A 27,923-nucleotide genomic window follows, 5' to 3' on the forward strand; every position below is an offset into this window, starting at 1 on the left:
ACAGGTTATTTTGTATTTTGTTTTTCATGTCCTGACCTCTGTCAGGTGGAAACCTCATATGTCCCAAACTGGTTCTTTTAAGGATAAAAAAAACACAGCAAAAGCATCAGATCTACATGCTCAAAACGTGTAAGCTTTGCTTCACGATTCAAGCTTGCAGATCTGCTACTGCTGATACTTTTGTGTGGCGCTGTAGTACTGTATGATCAAGTTGGTAGAGCGTTCATTCATGAAAACACACAAAAAGTGAAAGTATGGAGATAAGGGTAACAGGTCAGGTCGCACACGAGATAAGATGTTTCTGCCCGGGAGCAACGATATACTTTCTGGTCCAGTCATACTCAACGCTCATTATTGTATAGCTCTATTCTAGTTCCCCTAGGAACAACGATAGTAGTCAACTGAGTAAATATACTTGACTCTAATATAACAAAAGACAAATTCCCCTTCATCAAAATGTAGGGGGTTAAAGTAATAGGCTTTATGTACAGCACTTTAACCAGCAGCATGGTCTCCCTCCCCCCTCCCTCAAACCCTCCCCCTTCCCCCCTGAAGCCATGTGCTGGAAGAGGAGGCGGGGGAGGTGTTCTTAGTTCTTACCTCACAGTTTGTGTGAGTGGGTGGGTGAGTTTCAGAGTGTGTGTGTGGGTGAGTTTCAGTGTGTGTCTGTGTGTCTGTGCGTGTCTGTGCGTGCGTGCTTGCTTGCGTGTGTGTGCCTCCAGAAGGCACTTCTAGTGTGGGCAAGGTGTTAGGGAAGTGAAGTTCTCCCTAGGATGTTGATGATGATGATGATGATGATGGGCTGACCTCATTGGGGAAGTGTGTCTCAACTCAACTTGTAAACATGGAAGCCAAACAGGTCCTCCATTTCGTGCCATCTGGTAAGTTAGATTTGACTCACATGGGTGTGGAGAGGATATGAGACAGAGAGAGGCGCCTTTCATTCAGCATGCAACATGAGCCCACCACATGACAAACATGTGGGGGGCTAGCTGCAGTCTGCTCATACCGGTATTATCATGCTATGTACAGTATGCTGTTTCACTCTGTCACTGCAACGCTGCTCATCATAACTTTGAATCACTGTGTTGGTGGACGGTGATATATGAGGTGACATTTATGAATAGCTTTGGTTTTAAAATGTATTATAGAGGATTTGATTGATTGAAATAAGGTCTGCACTGACTGTATCGTACTGCTAAATGTTATGTCTCTGCTTTGTTGCACTCCGTATTGTAAGGATATACTGTAACTCGCTCGTTGGGTGTTGGAGTCTTGGGTGTTTTGTATCCATTCAACCTGAGAAAGATGCCTTTATTGAAAGCTAGAAAGTTGCAAAGGAAATGGGAGTCAGTCAGTCAATATTTACAGATCGCCTATAAATGATACAGTTGTCTGACATGGGAAATGTGAGCATGCACAAACTGCAAATAATCCTTAATGTTTTAGCCTGGTTGGAAGGTTTGTTTTTACTCTGCCATAAACTGTCCATCAAAATCAATCACAGAAACATACTAAATTGACTAAACAACTAAAACAAGTAATTGTGTCCTTTATAGCCAACCTCACACACCTCATCTGGTAGGTTATCTGAAGTTCTGAACAGATTAGAATAAACACAATGTGTTGACAAACATAGCATAAATTATACTTCTGTTATAGCTTCTCTATCCACAGCACATTATGAGCATGTGCCTGCCAATATGCAGGTAATATATTCAGTGCTGTGAATAGGGGTGGGTGTTGTGAGCTTGTACTTTTTTTTTTATAATCGTTCATAAATTGTCTTCGAGGCAACAGTTTTAAATTATACTGTAATAACTAATTTGAAGTCATATAACTCTAACCCTATATCTGTGAATACACCAAATGTTTTGTAAAGCGTACCATCTGAAGTCAAGAATGACATGACATTATCTACATAACTATTCAGTACCTTTAAGGGTTAAACCACTCCGGTTACATTTTCTCAGGCTGAGGTTTAAGAAGATTATCCACTAGAAAAATGTTCAATATCCTAATCTTTCCACTCCCCTTGACTGCATTTATTAAGCTCAAACTGTTGAAGACTAGAGAATCAGAATGTCATGTTGTTTACATTTTGAAAAAGAAGAACATTTATTTAGTTGATTCTTCCTGTCTCATCTGATTTACACATCGTTGCTGTTGGATATTTGATGTTGATATTTCATCTTTTTCATAAATTAATGTACAATAACGCAAACTCGCAAACGTTGACAAATTAACCGATCTATCGCGAATTGACATGTTGTGAGCTTGTAGATCTTCTACTTTTTGTCACTTTGACAGTGAAAGTGAAAATGGTTAAGAGTGGATCGATTAGAACACAGGCTCTTTTTGTTATACAGTACATTCGCTGAAAATATTCTTCTCCACAGTACTTATAGGCTTAGCGAGGCAGCAACGTTTAGGTTTTTAAGCCACACAAAAAGCACATAATGAAGTGACAATTACAGGCAATTATATCTCCCTGTGTCACAGAGCATAGCTGTCATGGAGACAGGGTTCTTTCATGTCTAATTGTAAAAAATAAATCTCTTCAAATTGTAAGCTGTGGATAATAGGTATAGGAAGACTGTGTGCCCATTTGTCTGTGCAATTGTCATTTGGTCCAGTGATTCTATCTTTATCTTTATATTGTCTCTGTCGGGTGGAACCCTCATATGTTTAAAACGGTTACTTTTCAGGATTGAAGCATGCAGCAAAAGTAGCAAATCGACAAGCTCAAAAACGCATCTCTTCGCGCCACGCTTTTAGCTTGTGGATCTGCTACTTTTGAAGCTTTTTGTGTGCCACTGTAGTATGATCAAGTATAGATATTATTGTGTTGAAAGATGAAAACGAAACCAGAATATGGAATACCAAAATATGGAGATAGGAGGTTACCGTCCGACAGCGGTGATATGCAAACACCTGCAGCTAGACCATAACGCCACACCTTGAGGTGTGTGTGTGTGAAGTGTTGAAGTGGAATGAACTGCAGTTCCTTCCTTACTGTTTACGCTGCATGGATGATGTAGCACCATGTGTGTGCATTGTGAGGTCAAACACCGCTGTTGTGCAAAGCCACACCGTGTTCGAGTGGAGTGCATGTGCACAGAGTTCAAGTTTTAGCAGTGGTGGAAAGTAACTATACTACTACAATGTTGGGGTATTTTAACTACTTACCTTTACTGATGTATTGCACTTTTACTCCACTACAATTATTTGAAAACTTTAGTTACTAGTTGCTTTGTAGATTTAGATTATTATAACAAAACATACAGTAACCACTTCGGTCCTATTTAAACTTTGGCTATTTGAAAATAGCCGAGTTCACAATGCAATGCGACTCTGCTATTTTTCAAATGATTTTACTACATTGTATAATTATGATACCTTGTGAAACGGACATTCTGCATGATGAATACTTGTACTTTTGTTACATTAAATTTGTATGCCAGTACTTTTGTACCTTTTTACTCAAGTGAATTTCGATTACGGGACCTTTCCCTGTAACAGTGTTTTCTGTTTTTAAATTGCAGTATACCTTTACTTAAGTAAAACATTTGAGAAGAAGCATAGTTACTACAGTTAGTTATTACAGCGTTTCAACTGTAGATCTGCTAATTTTGTCTTGAAGTAACGCAAACAATTTAGTAACTGGAACAAAATGTTTTGAGATGCGGGTCGGCGACTCGGCGGCCAAATTAGGCTTGTATAATTTTTAACCACTGAATAGCAACATACGCTATTTCAGAAAACTGTTTAGGGTTTGGAATCGGCCTCAGGTCTTTAATGGGTTGATGTAGGCATGGGAATATTCTGTCTAATCTGCTTTGAGATAACGTCCAGTGCCGGAGCCCATGGAGCCAAACACTGTACCTTTTGGCAAAACAAATCTCACCCCTACAGCTGGGGCAGTGAGTGTCTCACAGATACCTGACCACATACACAAACATCACACACCGCTGGAGTCACATATTTTTGTTGTAACTGAACATGCTCCAGTCACTTGTAAGCTCCCCCCCCCCCCCCCCCAGAGGTCCAATTCTTGGGTTCTGTTCAGTTTGTCAGCATAAAGGATTAACATTTTCAATGTTCATGAAATTTCTAGACAGCATACAAGACGCATCCCCCCCTCCCCCCAGTTTCCTGGACAGCATGAAGAATGTTTCTCACGGAAATAGAATGTGGTCACATGCTACAGGCCTGCATGCACAGCGTAGATCCAAGGCTATAGAGGGAAAGAGAAATGGGCGGAGTTTGGGCTTCACATAGTTGAAACGGATACAGGATACTAAGGTAGGCACTGGGCACTGGGTAAAGTTTGCTATTTAGTCCAAAAAGAGAGAAGAAAAGAAGTAAATATCCCTTTAAGTCATGTGAACATGCATGGCACATCATTATCAGATTGAATTTCACCCTTCAACTTCTTGTTGATGCCCCACAATGACTGGATATACAAGCTTTACAGCATTTTGTAGCAACTGTAGAAATATTACACCTTAATTGTCAAATTTTTAAGCATGTTCTAATCACAAATACTTGCCAATTTTACATTGAGGTGACCAGATGTAAAATAGGTAGTGCTGCCCACCTATCCCATTGAAACATACATTATTTTAACTGCTGGATAGCATCAGTGTGTAATGTCTGCCATAATGTGTGCCTGGGATTTGTTGTGTAGTCTATTTGTCAGCCAGCCACTACAAATTAACTCTTAGGGATAGTTCAGAATTTCTTTAACTTAAGGCAAGCTGTATGAAATACTTGCCATTAATATAGTGGTTGCAACTGTATTAATTGATTGCCAGAGTCCCGTGGTGGCAGTTCAGCTCTGGTTTTGGTGAAATATTAAGTAGTTCTGGTCATTTTGCGGGGGGCACAGGGGGCCACGCATTAAAAGTAAATGAATTCACAAAACTAGCGTCATTTGTATTGTTGACCTATTTCTATAGTGCAACTTTCGTTCATTTTTTACCCCTCTATCACACAGAACTATGTATTTTGTGTCCATATTACTACGCCCCAAAAATAGCAACTGTAACTCTGAGAGTGTACAAATGTGTCCATTTGGTTCCATTTGTACACGATCAGAGTTAAATTATCACTAAGGATTGTACAGTGTTTATTGGGGTCTCGGGGGTTACAAACAATAAATAGGGATCCGTGGGTGTGGCCTAATGCATGTCAAACTGAGGATCATGAGCGACAGTATGACTGAGGCATGTTTGCTTTAGGACAGGAACCCCTTTTTGGGGGGGATAAATATTTGACGTTTTTCATAAAACTTAAGTCAGGATTCAGAAGGCCTTTTTAGAATCAGCCTCGGTCCTAAATAAAACGGGTTAAAGGCCAGCGCTGAAACCAGAAGCTCTGGGGTCAGACCTGCGCCCGTATGTATGCAGGGGGTCTAGTTTCACAGAGCAGAGGCCCAGCCAATCTGGGTTGTGCACTTAAACTGTGAACAACAAACATAAAATGGAAACCCATAAAGGTTCAACTTCATAGCCTGTACCATTATGTGTATAAGGGTGGTCCAGCATTTAAATTGATGTGCTGCGTCAATTTAATTAATTATTAAAAACCAAAAACATAAATTTAAATGAAATAATCAATTCAGTATTTTTGAGGGGCGCTATAGTCCAATGCATGGCTTTCCGAAATGACGTCATGGGCCAGCCAAGTCTATGGACTTTAACCCATTCTGTACCTTTTGGTGTTTTAACTAAGCATTATGTTATACTTTAGCTATTGAAAAATAGCAGATCTACAAGCTCATAGCGCGCCACCGAGTGGCGCGCTACGAGCTTGTAGGTCTGCTATTTTCGAAAAATCGTGAAAATGCGGCACAAATCTTTGAATATATATTCTTTCAGAAGACTTTTTTTTTTATTTTGACGTCAGGCCTAAATGGGTTAATGTTTGTTTAGAGCATTTTTGATGTATTCTTTTTGCCAGCCAAGTCTATGGACTGGAGATATGCAATTTCAAAAGATCGAAAGATGCCATTTCTTCTCCACTTTTACATTCTACATTGCAGTAGCCTATTGATTACAAATGGAGTCTTTTTTCCTTTTCCTTCCAACCACTGGATCTGAGTTGTATAGGCCTATGATAATGATGCCAATACAGCTAGGGATTCCCAAAACAAGCATCAGACAATCCACTCAGGAGTAAAAAATAATTACTGTTGCAAATAAAGAGTTGACAAAACGTTGGAACAGTACGGAATGATTTGAGTTGATATTTCATACTGTATGATAAAACCATCAGGTCTTCATAATCTTTCTGTCTCTGTCTCCACAGGGGTTCCGGCAACAACGGGGAGGTCCAAGAATGGATATGTCTTCCAGGAAATGGGTGTGTAGCTGTAATGCATCTTACTAATGCAGTCAGTTGTTATAGGGTTAAATGGGTGTGTATGTGTAGCTGTAATGCATCTTACTAATGCAGTCAGTTGTTATAGTGTTAAATGGGTGTGTAGCTGTAATGCATCTTACTAATGCAGTCAGTTGTTATAGGGTTAAATGGGTGTGTAGCTGTAATGCATCTTACTAATGCAGTCAGTTGTTAGGGTTAAATGTGTGTGCACTGTAGTGTAGGCCTGACCTTGATTAGTCGAAGAGTCGACTATTAATCCATTGAGTTGACTACCAATGTCTTAGTCGATTATTATTATTATTATAGCGATCGCCGATTAACACCCAGCCGTATAATGAAGCCGGCTTTTTCAAAAAGAATTTAAACAGCTCGACCTTTCCCTGAGAGTTACAGCATCAGGATAATGGTTGTGGTGGGGGGGCTGCAGCACTAACAATAATAATAATAATAATATTAAGGTTAAGATGCAATATCGACTAGATTATCAATGTCTGCAATAAATAAGTAGTATTAATTCTGCCCTTCCACCACTCCACCATCTGTTGACCAGGACACAGCAACAAAGGAGGGAGGGGGGGGGGGGGGGTCAGATGGGAGGACGATACTATCAGGCCCAATAAAAAATATACCCCTTAAACCAGACAAGCGGCAATATAACAATATCAGCCCCTCGTAAATTCCTTCATCGTATAGAACAGAAATATGTCTGCTAGAATGTTTTGAGGAGACAAGAAATGTTCCCCTTCATGAACAAAATAGTTTTTTGCTGGATCCTGAAATTAACCCTAGCGAACCGTGGCTCTCCAATCCTTCCCCATGATCTATTCACCACCACCTCATAGATCACTTACATTGTTATTCGCCCATACATTCACTCAACACTATATGCTCACTAGCCTAGTAGCCTGTGAAATGGGTCACCTGTGTGCACATTATTTAGCACGGTTTATTTAACAGATTTTGACGCCATATTAACTCAAGCCCCTCAAGGACCCCCGGGGGGTCCCCGACCACACTTTGGGCGTGTCATGGTGTGTTTCAACAGTGTGTTTGTTACATTATTGTGTGTGATTCCAGAACTGCGTGATGGCGAGCAGGAGAACCACGAGGAGGGCAAAACTTCGCCGGTCTCCACCAAGGACCTCATATTCAACAACCAGACCCACACCACAGGTGTGTGTGTGTGTGTGTGTGTGTGTGTGTGTGTGTGTGTGTGCGTGCGTGCGTGCGTGCGTGCGTGCGTGCGTGCGTGCGTGCGTGCGTGCGTGCGTGCGTGCGTGCGTGCGTGCGTGCGTGCGTGCGTGCGTGCGTGCGTGCGTGCGTTTCCACCCTCCGCATTTGCCGAAAACAGATCTACAAGCACACAACTCAACTGAACTCAAGTCAACTCAAATTGTATTTATAAAGCACATTTAAAGTGACCAAAGTGCTATACATCACGACAAGAGAGCAACAATGATACAGCAAAAATAAACAACAAATACAACGGCATTGCGGCACAATTATGAGCTTGTAGATTGGCTATTTTCACAAATGTTTGCCTATTTTTTCAGAATATTCACCTTTTATGACATGCAGGGATATGGTTCATATGGTTAAAAACAACCTTCATTTCACAATGCTTATTATGTCCACTTTTTATGTGTTTCATCCTCAGATCCGGACAGCCCTGATTATGGGCTTTTAAACACAACCAGAAAAGTAAGATTATTATTATTTTGTGATGCCTGTTGTTGTAGAACTAGACCAGTTAATCCCAATTTGTGGGCGGTTGGGACCGACTGGTGGGCCACGAGGGTATAGCAAGTGGTCCCCGAATAATTGGCCAAACACTTAATATTTGAATGATAATGATAATATAACAGTGATAAAAGAACGATGTACAACATTCATTTTTTTCAACCTTTCAAAAGAAAATAAGTTTTCATTGTGAAACAGATACATAGGCTATTTAAATTAAATAAAATGTTGTATTAAAATGTCAAATCACAGCAAGTTGTCTCAAGGCACTTTACATGTAGAGTTTGAGAATCGCGGAACTAGATATGATTCAAATAATTCAAAAACGTTGATATTGTTCAAAACTGTTACTTGTGGTTCTGCTCCTTTTGATGCTTCCGTGTGACGCTGTAGTATCATAAAGTAGGATGTTAACTTAATTAATTACAAATTGTAAAAATACGGAGATATGAGTTTTCTGCCGAAACGACATCCAACTGTTATGCTTCCTCCACTGATCCTCCCTCTCTCTCTCTCTCTCTCTCTCTCTCTCTCTCTCTCTCTCCCTCCCTTATATAGTATGTGAAGCCAGTGAACTTCCTGGAGGAGGTGCGGGCCCACCGGGACCTGGACGGCTTCCTGGCCAAGGCCAGCATCGTGCTGGACGAGAAGGCCGGCACCCTGGACGCCGTGTTAAGGCGCATGCTCGCCAGCGTGGCGGAGGACTGTGACGTGGACGAGGTCATGGACTCGCTCTTCACCGACTCCGGTGGGAAGGAGCTGAACGGTTAGTCAGTTAGTCCTACGTACCAATAGGCCAACATACGTGGCCGGTTAAGACTCACCCGTGGCTTCGAGACTCCGACATACATGGTCAGTTAAGACACCTACGTGGTGGTAGCTGGCTCACCCGCACTGCTGGCCAATGGAGAGCTACGTGGCGGCCATCTTACCGAGGGGCAGCATGTACTCTATGGGGCATGTACTTTTTAAATAACCATAACTTGCTCAATTTTCAAACGGTTTGGTTTGTTATAAACGGCAGAGACGTCCGCATACTTATATGCTTTTATATGACGTTCATATAAAAAATAACATTAAGCAAATGTGCCCTGGATCATATCCACGTTGATAGTTTGTAATAAACCAACCCGTTTGTAAATCTGTCAAGATTTGGGCGAGTTATGTTAGTTAGTTGTTTGAGCTGCCATAGAACATACTGTACTGTAGACCCTCAGCAAGATGGCCGCCGGGTGAACTACGTCAGAGACTCCGTCTTGAGCCATCTAGCCTTTATATATGTCTATGGGTTAAGACACAAATGTGGCCGGTTAAGACTCACCCGTGGCTTCCGTGTGCGCATAGGGTTAGGTTAGGGTGTCTGACTATTGTCGAACTGTTAGGACGTCGGACCAAAGTTATGCACCCCTGTCAGAGCCGAGCTCCGGCCAGCTCAGGGCACAAACGCTGTTACGCTAGTGCTAAATAGGAAGCAGAATACTAGATTAACCACTTTCAGTGTTTTGGTTTGGATCATTTGGATAATACTAGTGATAGCGTAATTGTGGGCAGAGCCTTTTTTGTGCAAAATCTGTTGCGTTCTAATATATACAGCGCACTTCACATGCACTTTCACTTCTGACACACAGGGGGTGCCAGAAAAAAAGTTGCACCAGCCGTCATACAAAGTCATGTCCTAACCATAGACGTAAAAAGTCTATGGCGTGTGCATCTCGGGAGTAGGCAACATTGAGGCAAGCTTTTGCGGAAGCATCAGCGGAAGCTTGCCAAGCTTCCGTGTGCGTAACGGAAGGGGACGTTCGGTATAGCCAATCAGAGGCCATGCCAATAAAGTTAAAATAAATTTGGATTTCATTGATAAGTCCCGAAAAAGACGTGCTGTGATTGGCCAGTAGTCACTTGAGTGGCAGCGACGCAGCATAGCTTCCGCCTAACGCTGGAGACACATGGCTCCAACGAACTGCAGAGGCCAATGATGATTTGAATGCATTAATTGCATACACTATTCGTGATATATTTTCTACCTATTCGGGCTGAAACCGAACAGGCCGAAAATGCATTTTTAGCCATTTTCTGCCAAATATTTTCTGCGGCCGAATATTCGGTGCATCACTAATATATATATATATATATATATATATATATATATATATATATATATTATATCTATTGTCCTAACGGCTGCAGCCCCCACAGCCCTTGGTAGGCAAACCAGCCTGGCACATATCTGTGCTCAGAGGAGCACATATGACCCTTTCTGACATTTTGTTGTGTTAATGCTCCCACAGTGCAACTTCTGTCAGAGACCATTCAGGGTATAACCTCTACATCCACCGGCATCCACTACCAGCAGTCCTGGCTATGTATACTGTGAGTACAAAGGTTTTGGTTTTTAATGAAAAGCTTTGACTGCGCCCCGGGCCAGTGAAATAACTGTAGGGCGGGCTCACTACAAATCCCGAACCTATTTGAACTCATCCTTTGACCAGCTTGCTGCATAAAGGGAAAGTTGCTCGCTGAACCAAAAATTACATAGGTAACAAGGGGCTGTAACTATTGATTATTTTCCTTTTTGATTAATCAAATATTCAAGTTGTCTGTACAACGCACCAAATTATAAATACTTCATTGGACAACAGTGTCATACAAAAATCTACAATCTCACAACACAGCATGATGCGATGCATTGTAAGCTTGTAGTTCTGCTATTTGTGTTCTTTTAAAAAAAAGGAGAGAAAAGAAAAGGTCAACGTTTCAGTTTCCCCCCCCCAAATTGATTGCATTTATATAAATTGACTGATATATTTAAAATAATGAATATTAATCTACACAGTATACTGTATGTAAACAGTGATAACACCGTTTGAATGCTCTCACTTACACAGCCATGTAGGGCAACAACAAGGCAGAGACTAGGGGACAACATCGTGTACACACAGATAAAGGCAGCGTGAATACAGCCTGGTGGAGCCCTGTGAGTCTGTCTGTCTGTCTGTGCGTGCGTGTGTGCGTGCGTGCGTGCTCAGTCAAAGTAGGCATCATTCACTGCCACCCGTTTTCTCCTTTGTACATTGGCCCAATGTTTTTTCACCCAGTGTCAATTATCTAATGTAATCCTGGGCGCTATACACTTCCTCTGCCAACCTGGGGAGAGCAACGGACTGACCTCATGTTTCCTTCTATGCTTGAGGAGTCCAAGCCACTTCTTTTCACCTGACTGGGGTGGGTGGGGGGGCGCCCCGGCTGGCCAGTGGGGAGGCAGTTACTGCATGTTTTTTTTGCGAGGGTACCTACCCTAGGGAACATGTCGGGAAGAACATGTGGACTCCACACAGAAAGGCCCTTTTGCTGTTTGCATATCTGACTAATAAAGTCTTCACTATTCATTCAATCAATCAATCAGCTCCACTGTGAGGACCCTCCAGCGTCGCCATGTCTGCATCGCCCGTCTGGAGAGACCCCAGAACTGGGGACAGAACTGCTGTGAAGCGCGCTACGTCATCCTCATCATGGCCCCTCCCAGAACGGTAATAAATAATGTCCATTTCCCACAGTGGTGGGAAAAAAGTACTAATTAGTTTTACTTAAGTCAAAACATCAATACCACAATGTAGAAATACTAAGTAAAAGAAGTCCGGAATTCAAAATTGACTTGAGTAATTAGTATTAGTAGTATCAAAAATGTGCATGCAGAATGTCCAATTTCACAAGTTTTCAACTGTATAAAGTAGATCGGCTATTTTCAAATGGCAAAACATACATGAAGTGCTTCATGTATGTTTTGTATAATAATAAAAAATCTAAAAGTAACTAAAGTTTTCACTTTGAGAACCACTGCATTAGACGATATGTAAGATCGGCCTATAATTTCGTTAACTGCTTTCAGGAGGCGTATAGTTACAGACATTAACATTTGAATATTGTTGTCTATAGCTTGAGATACTAAACTAGATGATAACTTTCATAGAATAATACATATTTATTTTCTTCCAGAAAAGCACCAAAACGGCCATTGAGCTGGGCAGGACGTTTGCCACCATGTTCTCGGACATCTCCTTCAGGCAGAAGCTCCTGGAGTGCAGGAGCCAGGAGGAGTTTGTGCAGGAGCTGGTCTACCAGCGGCAGCAGCTCTCCATGCCCAGCGAGCACCCTGTCGCGGAGGAGGTGGACGACACTGACCCGCGCAAAGGCAAAGCCCTACAGGTTAGTGTTGCATTTTATTTTCTTTCATTTTTATTCCATGATTTTGTAATCCACTGTTTCACCCAGTGTCAATTATCTAATGCCAACCTGGGGAGAGCAACGGACTGACCTCATGCTTCCTTCAATGCATGAGGACTCCAAGCCGCTTCTTCACCTGACAGGGGGGAGTTTCCCCAGTTGGACGTACTGTAGCGTGTGGAAGTCCAGTCCAGAATAAAACTTAAATTTTTAGTGTTGGTCATCTGAAATGTTTTAGTGTTAAGTCTAGTTTTAGTCAACAAAAGTGATTCGGCGGGCCTTGATGGTGTAATGGCATATTTTACACTTGGTTGCATTCTGAAAATAACAGATCTACAATTTACAATTTACAATTTAGGCATTTAGCAGACGCTCTTAATCCAGAGCGACTTACATTAAGCAAAAACAAAAAGCATGGCATACATCACATGTATAAAAAGTAGTTATCATGAATCATGCGTAAACTAAGAACGTAACAGTGGAGTATCTATGTAAACTATACATACTATACTATATAATATATTATACATGTGTACTATAAAGTGCTATGACTACAAGCTCACATTGCGTCACTCTGCGATGCGGTGTGACTCGTGAGTATAGAATGTTCTTGTGATGCAAATAATGACTTGTCTTTTAGTTCTACTGGATCTCTAGTCCCTCTCTAATATTTTCTAGTTTGTATTTGTGGACGAATTGTCATCATAGCTTAGTTGTTATTGTTGTTATTCAGTTTTCCTCAGTGAAAAGGTAGTCGACGAACATTTTTCGTCATAGTTTTAGTCGACGAAATCAACACTGGTCTGCACAACACTGATCACTATATCAGTGCTTCCGGGCAGAAACCGCTTACTGTATTCTCCATATTTTATCTTCTTGTGTTATTTCCATAAATGAACACCCTACTTTGGGGAGAGGCCATGCTGCTGTGCGTACTACTTGTATTCTTTTGAATTGTTACTCTGTCTGGCAGCAGCGAAGAACTGGATGTGCGTAACCCACTTCTCAGCTATGTTGTAGAATGGTTCAGTGCAATCATGCTACCAACCAGGAACCAACTGACTGTAGCGTACAGTTAATATAGCAACAGGGAAGCTGGGTATTATACACCAGCCATGCATGGCTACTTGTAAAAACGGGCATTTACGTCTCTCTGCACATGTGGAGAGACCACCCTCGTATTTTACTCCTCCATCTAGTCATTTAAAGATGTGGCCCAGTAAAAGAAGAAGAAGGGGGAAAAAATAGTAGTTAAAAAGAAAACTCATTATTTGATCCTGTTTTCCACACTCTATCAACCGTCTGTTGAAGAATGCAGAGCAGCTGGGCGGCACATTGAAATGTCTGCCAGGTTTGGTTGTCTGGCAGCAGAATGTATCCCCATTCCCCAAGCAGTGTGGGCAGAAGAGAAAGGTCTATAGTCACGTTTCCATTAAGCCATGGTTTTGCGCATTAAGGCTAAATTCCTGAATGGAAACACCTCAAAACATTTTTTTGAAAGAAAAGAAAAAGAAAACAAGCCCATTATGGTTGTCCTTGGGATGACTGATTTAAGTTAATATCAAATCAGAGTACTCGTTCCACCACTGTCGTATTTCATTACACAGTGTGTGTGTGTGTGTGTGTGTGTGTGTATGTGTGTGTGTGTGTGTGTGTGTGTGTGTGTGTGTGTGTGTGTGTGTGTGTGTGTGTGTGTGTGTGTGCATGCTGAGTAGGGGCTTAGGGAGCAGCTAACACATTGCCCAGAGACACACCACAGCATGCACTTTTATACAGCACTTTTATTACTGACCACAATTTATAACAGATTGAAGCTGAACTTTCAATTATAGCTGTCTTTGTTTATGTCAAACCAACAACTGTATATAAAACCCATTCCATAATGTGAATGGGCTCCTCATAATGTTGGTATAATACAATTATTTCATTGCATCGTCGTGACTCGTGACTCAAGTGGACTTGGTGGGGGAAGAGTGCCGAGTCCCTTAGTCCGAGACCGAGTCAAGACCGAGTCAAGTTATGGGCGAGCCCGAGACGTGACCGAGTAAATGAAAATGTGGAGTACCACAACACTATTAACCCATTTTAGGAGGGAACCCCTTTTGGTGTTTTAACTAAGCATTATGTTATACTTTAGCTATTGAAAAATAGCAGATCTACAAGCTCATAGCGCGCCACCGAGTGGCGCGCTATGAACTTGTAGGTCTGCTATTTTTGAAAAATCGTAAAAATGCGGCACAAATCTTTGAATATATATTCTTTCAGAGCGAACGTTTTTTTTTCTTCGACACAGGCCTAAAAAGTAAAGTACTTGAGTAAATGCTCTTAGTTACTTTCTACTACTGTGCATCATCACTGCTCTCTGACCTCCGCTGACAGTAAAGTCTTGTTCTTCACAGATTAAGGATTTCTTCAAAGTCGGCAAAGGTGTCTATGACGACCTCCGTCGCAGACTCCCTCTCTACCCCTCCGACTACACAGACGGTAGGGAAACGCTGGCTCTGAACATCACTATGAACATTTTATCCTTTGCTTCCTTCAGCAAACTTTGTTTTTCATTTAAAAGTTAAATCCAGCTACTATTGCCAATACTATTGCATGCCAATACTGTTTTGGCTTGGTTAAGACACTTGGTTTTCAACATCGGTCTGGGGACCACCAGGGGCTCAAATGGACCTGTAACTCTGAGAGTGTACAAATGGAACCAAATGGACCCTTACAGGTCTGTAACTCTGAGAGTGTAAAAATGGAACCACATGGACCCTTACAGGTCTGTAAGTCTGAGAGTTCTGTTACTCTGAGAGTGTAAAAATGGAACCACATGGACCCTTACAGGTCTGTAAGTCTGAGAGTTCTGTAACTCTGAGAGTGTACAAATGGAACCAAATGGACCTGTGAGGGTATACTTAACTTACATTTTAATTAACACTGATCATTTCACAGTGTAGAATAGATTGGGGTACGTCCCATGAAATAAATGGTTCCATTTGAGATAGGCTACAGTACAGACGTTGAGTGGGTAAAGATGATGTGTGTGTGTGCGTGCGTGCGTGCGTGCGTGTATGTGTGCCCTAGCCTCGACCTCCTACAGGCGTATGCAAAGGCTCAACTTATGTAACTTAAATAGCACTTTATGTAGACAAACACTCTATAGTGTATACACAGTTTCATTAGATAGGTATTCCACTCTATGGTTCTTAAGCTTACGTTACATGATTCATGATGACTATTTTTATGTATTTGATGTATTACCATGTTTTTCTGTTCTTGCTTACTGTAAATCGCTAAGAGCGTCTGGTAAATGCCTAAATTGTAAATTCTGTCTGTCTGTCTGTCTGTCTGGTCCGCAGGTATCACAGGGAAGGACCGGTGTCTTCTGAAGTACACCACCACTGCCATCTTCCTCTACATTGCCATTCTGCTGCCTGCTATTGCCTTTGGCTCTCTGAATGACGAGAGCACACGAGGAGAGATAGGTACAGTACATGCACACGGGCCACCAACATGTACACGTACACGCATACGCATAGGAGGCCTTTGCTATGTTTAATCAGTTTCAATTGAACCGGGCCTCCACCCCAGGGGGGCCCCGAGCTACGACTGACCGCCAGACGCCATTCAACCCCCACCACCCTTGGGTCCTCTCTCTCTCACTCACTCGCTGCCTTGCTCTCTCCCACGATGTTAAAGTTACACATATTTCCTGTTAATAACCTGGGTAAAATGTGCAGCATTGGGAGGTAAATGGGAGACACTTTATTGTGAAGGGACGACAGGATGAGGAGAGGTGTTGTTGCTGCGTAATTGTCGAGAGTAATGGCTGCGTGTGATATTGAACAGTCAAAACTATGTGCCAATACGCCTGTATCAACAGAATAATTATGTCAGGTATATATGGGGGCCTCATTTGGTCATGAAACGGGCCTCCAGATTCCTAAGGCCGCCCCTGCGTACACAGACAAATGTGCCCGTGGCAAAGACTTGGTCTTGTCCGTGGCAAACGTTTGATTTTCTGTTTTAAACACCATTATAATGTTCTAATTTTTATCATAACACCCACTTACTGAACGTCAATCTCCAGGTTTTCTCCAGAATAAGTATGGCAATTATTTATTATGACACTATTGGCACATTAGGAGCACTAGTGACTGTCAAATGTTTTATTTGCAAGGACCCCTGTAACTCTGAGAGTGTTCAAATGGAACCAAATGGACCCTTAAGGCCACATAGGCAATACGACAAGTAGCTGAAAATGTCAATGTGTAATATACTTCCTTAACGACTACGTTGAATTGTTCTCATTGGATACGCGGTAAACTCACTTAATCTAAAAAATAATTTGCCATTATAAACTAAGTAATTAAAAATAATGTGTGTTTTTGACAGATGTCCAGAAGACCATAGTTGGCCAGAGCATTGGAGGAATCATCTACGTTCTGTTTGCCGGCTCGCCACTGGTCATTCCACTGACTACGGCACCACTGGCTATTTTCATAAGCGGTATGTATGTAGCCTACAGCGGGGGTTGGCAACTTTGACGATGAAGGGGGCCACTATATTTCCACACTCACTCCAGAGGGCCACGTTGCAACTGGTCAAAACGTGTCGTGCTGCGACACGTTTAATCAGCTATTTTTGCTATATTTGAATTGAAATCCTGAATATTTTTGCTATTTTTGAATTGGAATCCTGAAAAGTAACATTTTTATGTAATTTCAAATGCATTTAGTAATAGTTATGTTAATTTAATGAACTAAGTACAAATAGATGGGACATAAAAAATAAACAAAAACTAAGCTTTTCCAAACTAAACTAGCAAATCCACTCTGAAAACAACACAAAAATAATAAATTTGAAAACAGAATACAAACTTGTTTTTAAGCTTGGTGTGTGTGTGTGTGTGTGTGTGTGTGTGTGTGTGTGTGTGTGTGTGTGTGTGTGTGTGTGTGTGTGTGTGTGTGTGTGTGTGTGTGTGCGTGTGCCTGCGTGTATGCACGTGAATGTTTTCCAGTGATCCGGGGAATATGTGATGACTATGACCTAGACTTCCCTGCATTCTACGCCTGCATTGGCCTGTGGAACAGCCTGTTCCTTATTCTCGGAGGCTTGTTCAACGTCAGCCTTGTGATGAAACTCTTTAAACGGTGAGTCCATAACGTCCGGGAGTTCAAATATGAAATGCAGTAACCACCGTTACTGCATTATAGGCCTTTACCAACACTGCCTGATTGGTCCCTGACTGACTGACTAACCAGCAGGCTCTTTCAGCCTTGGTCTGCCGTGGTTCCACCCTGGTTCCACTTCCACCTTATGGTTTAGTTGCTTTAACTTGCTTGAATTTGCTAAAAATTAATATTTTTTGGAAAAAATAAAAATAAATAAAAATAAAACACCAGTCACTATACTGCACCTGAGATGTTCGGGACTTGACAAAGGGTTGTTTGAGGTGAAAGGTTAGGGACATGCATGCATATGTTTAACCCAACAGATGTGGTAATACATGACAGACAAACTAGATAAAGTGCCCCTCTGGGCACATGTCTCCACCAGGGCAGGTGAGGTTATCAAAAAAATGTGTTGAACATTTTATGCACAAAAGTCAGCCTCCTGGTAGCGCTATAACAAGCCGTTCTGGAAAATTTGGGGCAGAGGTGCGTGTGTGCGTGCGTGTGTGCGAGCGTGCGTGTGTGCGTGCTTGTCACGTGCGGTGTGTGACTGTGTGTAATGTGTGTGTGTGTGTATGTGCTGCTTGCGTCTGCGTGCGTTTACCGAAGACTATGTGCTCTAATCACGCTGTCTCAAAAAACTCAAAAAAAAAGTTACGACTTTCATGACATACATGTTCCCAACAAGTGTATTCCCATTTATGTATGTATTGACATTTACACATGCGTATCAAGAAATGTATGGATTCTCTAAGTGCTTGTCTAATGAGCCCTTACTGTGTGGCAGATAGAAGTCCTATGCTTAAAGTAACTGTTAAGCCATTTAGACCTGAGGCGGATTAAAAAAAAATCTGAAAAAAACATGTTTCTATGTCAGTGGTGCTCAACCTTTGTCATGTCAAGGACCCCCAGATTTATCTGAATTTGGCCTCCCCCCCACGTCCGCTCTTAAAGAATATATATTCAAAAGTTTGCGCCACATTTTCACGAACAGCTAAATTATAACATCGTGCTTAAAACACAAAAAGGGGTCTTTCAAAGGACTTTCAACAGAACCAAATCAAATCTGCCTTCCACTGAAGTCATCTCACTGATGGCAGAGGCCAGTCTGCTTTGACTAACTATTCTCTCTCAGACATTACTACTTTTTGTTGTTGTTGAATGTACCCAGCTTATCTACCACCCACTGTCTTTGCCTTGAATGCACTGCTATGTCTGCCCATATAAGACTGATAAGAATGCACTGGTCTCACCATTGGCTTTGTTTTGTTTCCCTGTGTGTCGCAGCTCTACGGAAGAAGTCATCGCCCTGTTCATCTCCATAGCTTTCATTGGGGACGCGGTGAAGGGCACCGTCAAGAGTGAGTGCAGCCGCCATTTCGCTCAGCATGCTGTTCATGCTGTGGTGGAAAGTAACCAAGTACATTTACTCAAGTACTGTACTCGAGTACAATTTTGGAATGTTTGTACTTTACTTGAGTGTTTCCAAGTTCAAATACTTTTAGTACAATAAGTACTCGCATCTCAGATCCATATAGGCTACTTTTACTCCACTACATTTATTTGACAACTTTAGTTACTAGTTATTAGTAGTTACTAATACTAGTTAACAGGTCCATTTGGTTCCATTTGTACACTCTCAGAGTTAAATTAACATTGATTTTACAATATGAATTGGGGTCCCAGAGATAAAAATGTCATTAAATGGGGGGGTCCGTAGACTAATGCATGCCAAACTGGGGGCCATTGAAATTAAATGGGTTGAGAATCACTGCTAGAGCGGAAAAAGCGTATCTTATGAGGGTCTCTGGCATGTCTTTTCAAATGGGCGTCCGCGGGCTAATTAGTGTCAATTTGGGGGTCCTTGACATGATAAAGTTTGGGAACCACTGAACTAATCTATTTGACACCCAACAAAGCATTGTCTCTGTCGAGTGGAAACCACATACAGTATGTCCAACACTGTTACGTTTCAGGATTCAAATTAACAGCAAAAGTAGCAGATCGACCCCCCTCAAAAGTTAAAATATGGAGATAGTTGGTTTCGGGGCCAGACTCATATCGTAGATTGACATAGTTGGTTTCGGGGGCCAGACTCATATCGTGGATTCACTGACGCTTGCAGGGAGGAAGCGTCAGTGAATCCACGATGTGAGTCTGGCCCTGCCAGGCTAGTTGGTTTCTGCCCAACAGCAACGATGTAGAAGAGTTGAAGTGATTCAATGAGCAGTAAAGTCACAGAAGACCAGACCAGCAAAGTCTGTATAACCTCCGATCAATCATCATCAACCCCTCTTTCTTTCTTTCTTTCCTTTCTCCCTCCCTCGCTCCCACAGTCTTTGAGCATTTCTACCACGAGCCCATCCTGGCTACCACCAACAGCACCGCCGTGCTCCTGCAGATCCAGGAGATTCTACAGCAGGCAGAGAACGCATCGGGGGCCACCCTCCACTCCCGGAACGGGTCAGGAGGAGGACCACTGACGGAGGGACACCCGCCTCATGTGTTCCTGCCCGACTCCCTGGTGCTGTGCACCCGGGAGAGGCCCATCCTCTGCCTCCTGCTCATGCTGATGACGCTGTGGCTGGGCTACGCTCTCTACCAGATGAAGAGGAGGTATGATAATGATTCATTCAAATCATCTTCCACTTCATTTATTAAAGGGGTCGTGGGGTAGTTTTCTTAGCTCAATTGCACACAAAAAACCCTTTAACATTCAGTAGATTTTCTGTGGTCTGGGGTTTTCTGGCTCAAACAAGTGCTCTGATTTTCCAGTGCTCTGATTGTCCTGTGGACTGTGAGGTCCATAAATCCCATATATGACATAACAATTTGCCAGCAGATGTCACTGTTGAGGGATTTTGCCAGTTTTCATTTTTTACGTTCAGTTCAGTGACTTTCTTTTTCTTCTTATTATTTTTATTTTATTTTATTATTTTTGCATTTGCAGTATATGATAGGAAAACTTATCTGGGAATGTATTGTACCTTTATTGCAATATATGTCATCATACATGTGTCATTAATTATACTATGTGACACTTTGTCCCCACAGCCCGTATCTGAATGCCAAGGTCAGAGAGGTTGTGTCTGACTGTGCCTTACCCACCTCTGTGGTGATCTGCTCTTTCATTGGCTCCTACCTGTTCCTTGACATACAGCGTGAGTAACAATTATTTTTCCTCTGAGGCTGATTTTAAAAAAATGGCTTCTAAATCCTAACAGTTACTTATGTTGCTGTATCAGTGGTTCTCAAACGTTTTCATGTCAAAGACCACCAAATATGTTCGCTTTGCATGCATGCATAGATTTGCACAAACTTTCACGATATCCCCCAAAATAGCAGATCTACAAGCTACATCGATAGTGCAGCACGGATGATGTAATATGAGCTTGTATATCTGCTATTTTTGAATATGAATAATATATAATATAAAATATGGCTAAAGTGGTTAAAATGATAGCAGATATTTCTGCTATTAATTAACATTTTAGAATTCTATGGGTACATTTTTTTAAATAATTCTGTATTTTTTAACGCAACCTTAATCTGCTGGGGGTCCCTGGCAGAAAATACATTTCCGATAGGGGGAGTCCACGGCCAAATATTCACATCAATTTGGGGGTCGTTGTCATGAAAATGTTTGCCAACCACTGGTGTAAAATGTAGGTCTACTGTAACGTCTCGTTTCCCCATTAGTTCCTGTATTCAACGTCCACAACGGCCCGGTGTTCAACTTCGCTCCATTCGACAAGCTGACGGGTATGCAAACCTTGAGTGCCGCGGGCCTGGGCTTCCTTCTGGCACTGCTCATCTTCATCGACCAGAACATCGTCATCTCGCTCACACACGTACCAGAACACAAGTAAGCAGTGTTTTGGCAGATTTTGCGAGAGAAATAAGCAACCAGGTCTATGAAAGTAAGCCCAAAATAAGCGACTACAAGCTAGGCCTCACGTGTGAGCTTGCAGATTGGCTATTCTTAGATAATCTCCGGCACCGTTGGCCCGAATTTAATTTATACATTATTTTAGATTTTATTTTTGAGCGGCGCTGGAGGAGGTTATTCTCCAAAAGAATTATTACAAATAAATGAAAACAGTAAATGAAAGACTACACCCCCTCTCACGTATTAGAAGGACAATATCAGTCAACAGAAAGAAAGTAGGGTATTTTCGATGAATCTATAATAGTTCAAATGGAGTTACAATGGGTTTGTATAGGAAGGGGGCGGGGAATATCAAATATCTAAATACTGAGTCGAGCAACTTAAAAACTGTCCGGGGTGTTCACATAAGCCTGACTAAAGTGAAATATCCCTTTAAGTACATTTTGATGTCAATACTGTTGTACTTTTACTCAAGTAAATTTTGAATTCAGGACTTTTACTTGTAACAAAGTGTTTCCATATATTGCTGTATTGATACTTTTACTTAAGTAAAACAATTGAGTACTTTTCCCACCACTGCCAACAGGTTGCTCAAAGGCACATCGTTCCACTGGGACTTGTTGCTGACGGGCTTCATCAACATCCTCATGTCGTGTCTGGGCCTGCCGTGGATGCACGCTGCCTTCCCACACTCGTCCCTGCACGCGCGTCAGCTGGCCAAGACCGAGCAGCGCGTGGAGAATGGACACGTCTACACAGAGTGAGTACACACATGTCAGTGTTGCTTTTTGAGGGGTGCTTCGCCACTAGCCCCTCCTATGCCCAACTTTCCAGGTTTGAGTAAAGACAAACATTGAAGACAAAAGTGAAGATGGAAAAGTGAGGACGCAAATTGTGATTGGCCAGAATGAGATGATGTATGATGATAAGAGCGGCCCTAATTCGCACGGGTGTGACTTTTTACAGCAATTTTTTATTTAGTTTTACTCATAGTCTTTTGAATAAAACATCGTTTAGTTTTATATTTTAGTCACCTGAAATGTTTTAGTGTTGGCGGGCCTTAATGCCGTCTTTAATGGGCTGATTTTAGAGCTGAAAATACCAAGCTCGCCGTTGTGTAGATCGGCCATTTTCACACCCGATCGCAACCAAACATAAAATGGTCTCTTCTCCACTAGTCCCTTTTAGTCTAGTTTTAATTCGTTTTTTGTCAGTATATTTAGTCATAAAGTTTTACTCATCATGTCTTAGTTTATATTTTGTTTTTATTTCGTTTTTGTCAGTGAAAAAAGTCAGTCAGTCGACAAACATTTTTTGTCATAGTTGACGAAATCAACACAACAACACATCTACACTTTGTGAGGACCGAAGGGCGCGTTCTGTCGGAGAATGTTTGATGTCATAGTGATTCCCATCATATTGATGATGTCGATGTGGAACTCCATATTTGGGCATGGCTGATCGCTGGGGCAGTAGATCTAAGGTCATTTATGACATTTATGTAATTTATGACACTACAGGCCCGCTCAGGAACGAAGTAAATTGTTAAAGTATTCCAGAGTACTGTTCCAACCCCTTTTATGCCCATATCAGGTTGATATCATGGATCAGTGGAACTCGCAAAGCTGTGCAGCCGCTCCTATGCACAGCTTTGTCTGTCTGTCTGTCTGTCTGTCTGTCTGTCTGTCTGTCTGTCTGTCTGTCTGTCTGTCTCACGTCACACGAGTGTGATTCTTTTTTTTAAATAAATCGATTCAATCGATTAGTTTGATTAACTGTTACAACCCCTAGTTCACTTAAGTTCTATTTGCTCTGCCCACAGAATTGTCAGCGTAAACGAGACCCGCCTGACGGCCTTAGCGGCCAACATCTTCATCGGCCTCTCGGTGTTCATGCTTCCCCTCCCGCTCCAGTGGATCCCCAAGCCCGTCCTGTACGGCCTCTTCCTCTACATCGCCGCCACGTCCCTGGACGGCAACCAGATGATGGACCGCATGCTCCTCCTGATGAAGGAACAGGTGGGGAGGACAACTGTCCAATGTCTCTCACTTTGTCTGTCCACGTTTGTCATATTGTCGCTGTTGTGGCGGGAACCAGACTTTCAGTTTGTCAGGAAATGTTGGAAAAAAAGGAAAGTGTTCCAAGGTAGTTGTTACTTAGTCAGAAGCTATTTGTACTTTTACTTTGATTAATACGTATAAAACCAACAGAGAACTTAAAGCTAATATAGACAACTTCCAGTGTTTGTACACAGAAGTGAGTGGGATGTTTCCAAACAGATTCAAATCTGGCTCCACCCCCCTCTCCCCGCCATTCTATTGGCCGAGCCAATAGGCTATAGGTTGTAGTTGATGCTGGGAGGGACGCAATGGATATTTGCGCTCATGTCTAAATATGGCATTAAAAAACTATAAATTTCTATCGAATATCTGTGTTACAATGACATTGAGTTGACGTGCTGTTTTTAAGGGTAACTAGCATAATCGCAATAATCTCACAAGAGTCCCGTCACCCGTGGTCACAAGCCCCTGAGATTGTTTTATTATTATCGGTTGATACCATTCGAAGCGGGTGATCCAACGCTCTCTCGTCTCGGATCCTTCCCCACCTCCTCTGGCTGGCCGTTGCTTGGCGAGCGAGGTCTGGGCAGGTCCGAGAAACATGCACCCCGCGGGAGGTTAGCCAGTAAGCCACCGTTGTGTGAGGGCTGCTGCTGATTTCACCCCAAGACCAGGCGCTAATAAATAATCATAAACATACTATTTAATATGAAAAATGTTGGTAAAACTACGTTATTTTAGGGGAAATATATATTGCATCGCGTAATATATATATTATATATATATATATATGTACATTTTAAAATTTGGCTTAAAGGTTGTCTATATTGCCTTTAACCTATTTAAAAAATAGCAGATCTACAAGCTCACAACGTGTTGCGTTGCAATGTGACGTGGTGTGAGCTTGTAGATCGGCCATTGTAGATTGTCTATCGGCTAATTGTAAATGGTCTACTTTCGTTCTTTTTGGAATGTGACAATTAAAACCGCCATCTCCTCTCAGACCTCCTACCCTCCGACCCACTACGTCCGGCGGGTTCCTCAGAGGAAGGTGCACTACTTCACAGCCCTGCAGATGGTGCAGCTGATCGTCCTCTGTGCCTTTGGGATGTATCCACTACCCTACATGAAGATGGTCTTCCCTTTGCTCATGATCCTGCTCGTTCCCGTCAGGTGAGACCCAATCTGCAGTATGCAGTGAATATATATATATATTTTTTTTTTATAATTTTTATCCCACGATTTTGTAACCCATTTTTCACCCCTGTGTCAATTATCTAATGTGATCCTGGGCTCTACACACCCTCCGCCAACCTTGTCCCCATATATGGGGGACATGGGGAGAGCAACGGACTTGAACTCATGCTTCCTTCATGCCTGAGTGTCCAAGTTGCTCCTTTACACCTGACAGGGGGGAGTTTCCCTGGTTGGACGTAGCACGTGGAAGGAACACGTTATTCCAACCAGTTCCTTTCCCCTCCATCAGGTGCCCTGGCTGGCCAGGGGGAGGCAGTTTAGAGACCAGGATTACTGCATGTTTTTTGTGAGGGTACCTACCCTAGGGGACATGGGGAGAACATGCAAACTCCACACAGAAAGTGAATATAGTTTTTAAGGGAGCAAGGACATCGGCCCCTTATTGTTTTTGTCTTTTTTGTCTTTTTTTCTTCTTCTTCTTTTCCTTCTCCTCCTTCCGCCAAAAATAGCAGTTCTGGCTGAACCGTGCAGTCGGTTTTCGCCTAGTTAGGCCTAGTTTAATTGAGATGTCCCCCCCCCCTCCCAGTGAGCTGTGGCGTTCCACAAGGGAGCATACTAGGGCCTTTACTGTTCCTAATATATGTTAACGACATGACTTCAGCTTGTGACTGCAACTTGTTCCTGTTCGCAGATGACTCGGCACTGCTAGTCTCGGACAGGAACAAACTGCAGGTTGAAAAGGCCCTAAGCTCTGAACTCGGTAGAATCTGCACCTGGCTCGCTGATAACAAACTATCTTTACACCTGGGAAAAACTGAATCCATTCTCTTTGGCTCTAATAGTAATCTCAGCAAGGCAAATGGCTTCTTGGTTAGAGTGGGTGACAATGTTATCACACGTAAAGATGAAATTACCTACCTAGGTTCCATCCTGGAGGCTAATCTTTCCGGTGATAAAATGGCCACCAACGTAATCAAAAAGGTCAACCATAGAACAAGATTCCTTTACAGGATCTCCTCACTGGTCGACAAAAAAACCTTGAAGACCTTAACAGGAGCCCTTGTACAGGGTTTCTTTGACTATGCATGCACCTCCTGGTACCACAGCACCTCAAAGGCCCTTAAAACCAGGCTCCAGACTTCCCAAAACAAACTGGTCAGGCTCCTACTTGACCTCGCCCCCCGAACCCACCTCACCCCTGCCCACTTCGACAGGCTGGAATGGCTTAGGGTCGACGACAGAGTACAGCATCTTGCAATGGGTCTGGTCCACAAGATTCGATACACCACCAAGATACCCATGTACCTGTCTAGATACTTCCTTAATGTTAACGAAGTCCACACCCACAACACCAGAGGGAGTGCAACGAACCATGTACAACCCAGATTCGGCACAAACAAGGGACTAAATTATTTTCGCTCCTATGCCACCAAAATGTGGAACGCCCTACCAACAGTCATTAAGACATGCGAATCCCTTGACTCCTTCAAAACCGCTCTCAAAGGGCACCTACGGACGGCTGCAATTCGAAACTGGCCCCTGTAAAATCGGAATCCCTCAAACACGGACGCAAGGACAACACAAGAGACGGTCGCGGCCACACAGCCAACTCAAGGTATGGCCACTGAGCCGACTTGGGGACCCAACGCAAGGACAACACAAGAGACGGTCACGGCCACACAGCCAACTCAAGGTACGGCCACGGAGCCGACTTGGGAACCCAACACAAGGACAACACAAGAGACGGTCACGGCCACACAGCCAACTCAAGGTACGGCCACGGAGCCGACTTGGGGACCCAACGCAGCTCCTCCAAGGAAAACAAACAAATGAACGGAGCTGAACGTGAATCCCACCCACCGCCCACCCCTTTTTTTCCCTCACTGTATATGTTTCTTTTCCCTTTTTACCTCCTTTATGATGAATTCCTGTTCTGTCCTTTGTCTATATAGAAGTGTCTATTTGTACGTCTCTAAATGTTTTTGATGAATTGAACATTGTGGACCCTATTGGAAACAAGTGTAATGCTTAATTGGGTCGTCCACTCACAGTTAACAGCCTTTGTATCGAGTTTGTGCTTGAAATGTACTGTAATTCTGCAAACTGTTAATACATTTTTCAATCAATCATTCAACTTTAGGAATACCTGGTGGCGAGCGTATTTTGGGACGAGTCGCGAGCGTTCTTGTATTCGACACACGCATGCTATAGCAGAATCCTGTTACAACCTTTATTAGTAGTTTTTTCTTTAGTATTTCCTTCATCATGTACTGTATAGCTGAATGAAATAAATTCATCAAAGGCACCGCTTACCTTTTTGATTTTTCATTTCAGGACAAGCTTGCTGCCAAGATTAATAGATGCCAAGTATCTGGACATTATGGACTCCCAACACCAGTAAATGCCCATAAGTGGTGCTGTGAAAAGACTCCTGAACAATTCCAAGGGAACCAAATTGCTTATGTTACTGACATGACTGTAGAAATATTAGTGTCATATAATTCAGGTCAATGTCTTTGGATGGGTGATAAAGTTCACCCCCTTATTCGCTTTCTCAATGATGAAATGCATACATGTACACGCATTTACACGTTCTCCGTTATATTTGACATGTACCTGTGATGCTGTATTTAACAGTTTTATCCAGTTTGCAGTCCTTTCCCCAACAGGTTCTTTGACCTTTTGTGATAAAACATCTTTGGCCTTGCATAGGTGTTTATAGACTGTGACATTTTCTGTAACAAAGACTACTTGGTTTAGGTTTTATTATTTTGCTTCAAGAGTACATGACAGAATAGCTATTATTAAAATACACACTACAATAACTGTAATACTGTAGGTGATTTCACAGATTTTAACAACCAATATGACCTACAACCACAAACTAGAAACAGTTATTTAAATGTACACTTTGGGGGCACAGTACAAATACAATGTATATAACTTTGAATTGGAATTTGGAATATTCAAATTAATTCAACCTGTCAAATAATTAAAAACATTTGTGATTGTGTTTTATTTGTTTGTGTTTTATTTATTTGTTTTTTTCCTGCATCCATTTGGATGTGTAGTTTCAGTCCCGTGAAAGTGGAGTGTACATCCATGGGTGCAGCATACATCCATGGGTGCAGCATACACCCATATCTTCAGTAACCCCACCAATTTTACTTTTATTTAACCTTTATTTAACCAGTAAAACACATTGAGACCGAGTCTCTTTTGCAAAACCAATGCAATACTTGTCTTTATTTATATTAATATTAT

At 42.2% G+C, this 27,923-nt stretch overlaps 1 protein-coding gene across 1 annotated transcript; it reads left to right on the forward strand.

Moving 5' to 3' along the window:
• The first annotated feature begins 665 nt into the window (after positions 1-665).
• On the forward strand, positions 666-27,666 carry LOC306921153 (solute carrier family 4 member 11-like). The gene is made up of 20 exons (XM_079498264.1): positions 666-881; positions 6,313-6,366; positions 7,465-7,560; positions 8,045-8,088; positions 8,686-8,893; positions 10,416-10,497; positions 11,531-11,654; positions 12,121-12,330; positions 14,748-14,832; positions 15,699-15,824; positions 16,735-16,848; positions 17,360-17,492; positions 18,801-18,874; positions 19,850-20,129; positions 20,568-20,674; positions 21,213-21,378; positions 21,989-22,162; positions 23,225-23,420; positions 24,466-24,635; positions 26,994-27,666. The coding sequence occupies exons 1-20, from the start codon at positions 845-847 to the stop codon at positions 27,058-27,060; spliced, it is 2,547 nt and encodes an 848-aa protein (XP_079354390.1). The 5' UTR covers positions 666-844; the 3' UTR covers positions 27,061-27,666.
• The last annotated feature ends 257 nt before the right edge of the window (positions 27,667-27,923 follow it).

Source organism: Electrona antarctica (assembly GCF_951216825.1).
Source record: "Electrona antarctica genome assembly, chromosome: 1".
Lineage (NCBI taxonomy): Eukaryota > Metazoa > Chordata > Actinopteri > Myctophiformes > Myctophidae > Electrona > Electrona antarctica.

Excerpts from the sequence above, each read along its gene's own strand:
- LOC306921153 (XM_079498264.1), top strand. The coding sequence starts at position 845 with ATGGAAGCCAAACAGGTCCTCCATTTCGTGCCATCTG. Across the intron at positions 18,875-19,849 it reads GGTGAAGGGCACCGTCAAGA|TCTTTGAGCATTTCTACCAC; the intron begins GTGAGTGCAGCC and ends TCGCTCCCACAG. Across the intron at positions 23,421-24,465 it reads TCCTCCTGATGAAGGAACAG|ACCTCCTACCCTCCGACCCA; the intron begins GTGGGGAGGACA and ends ATCTCCTCTCAG.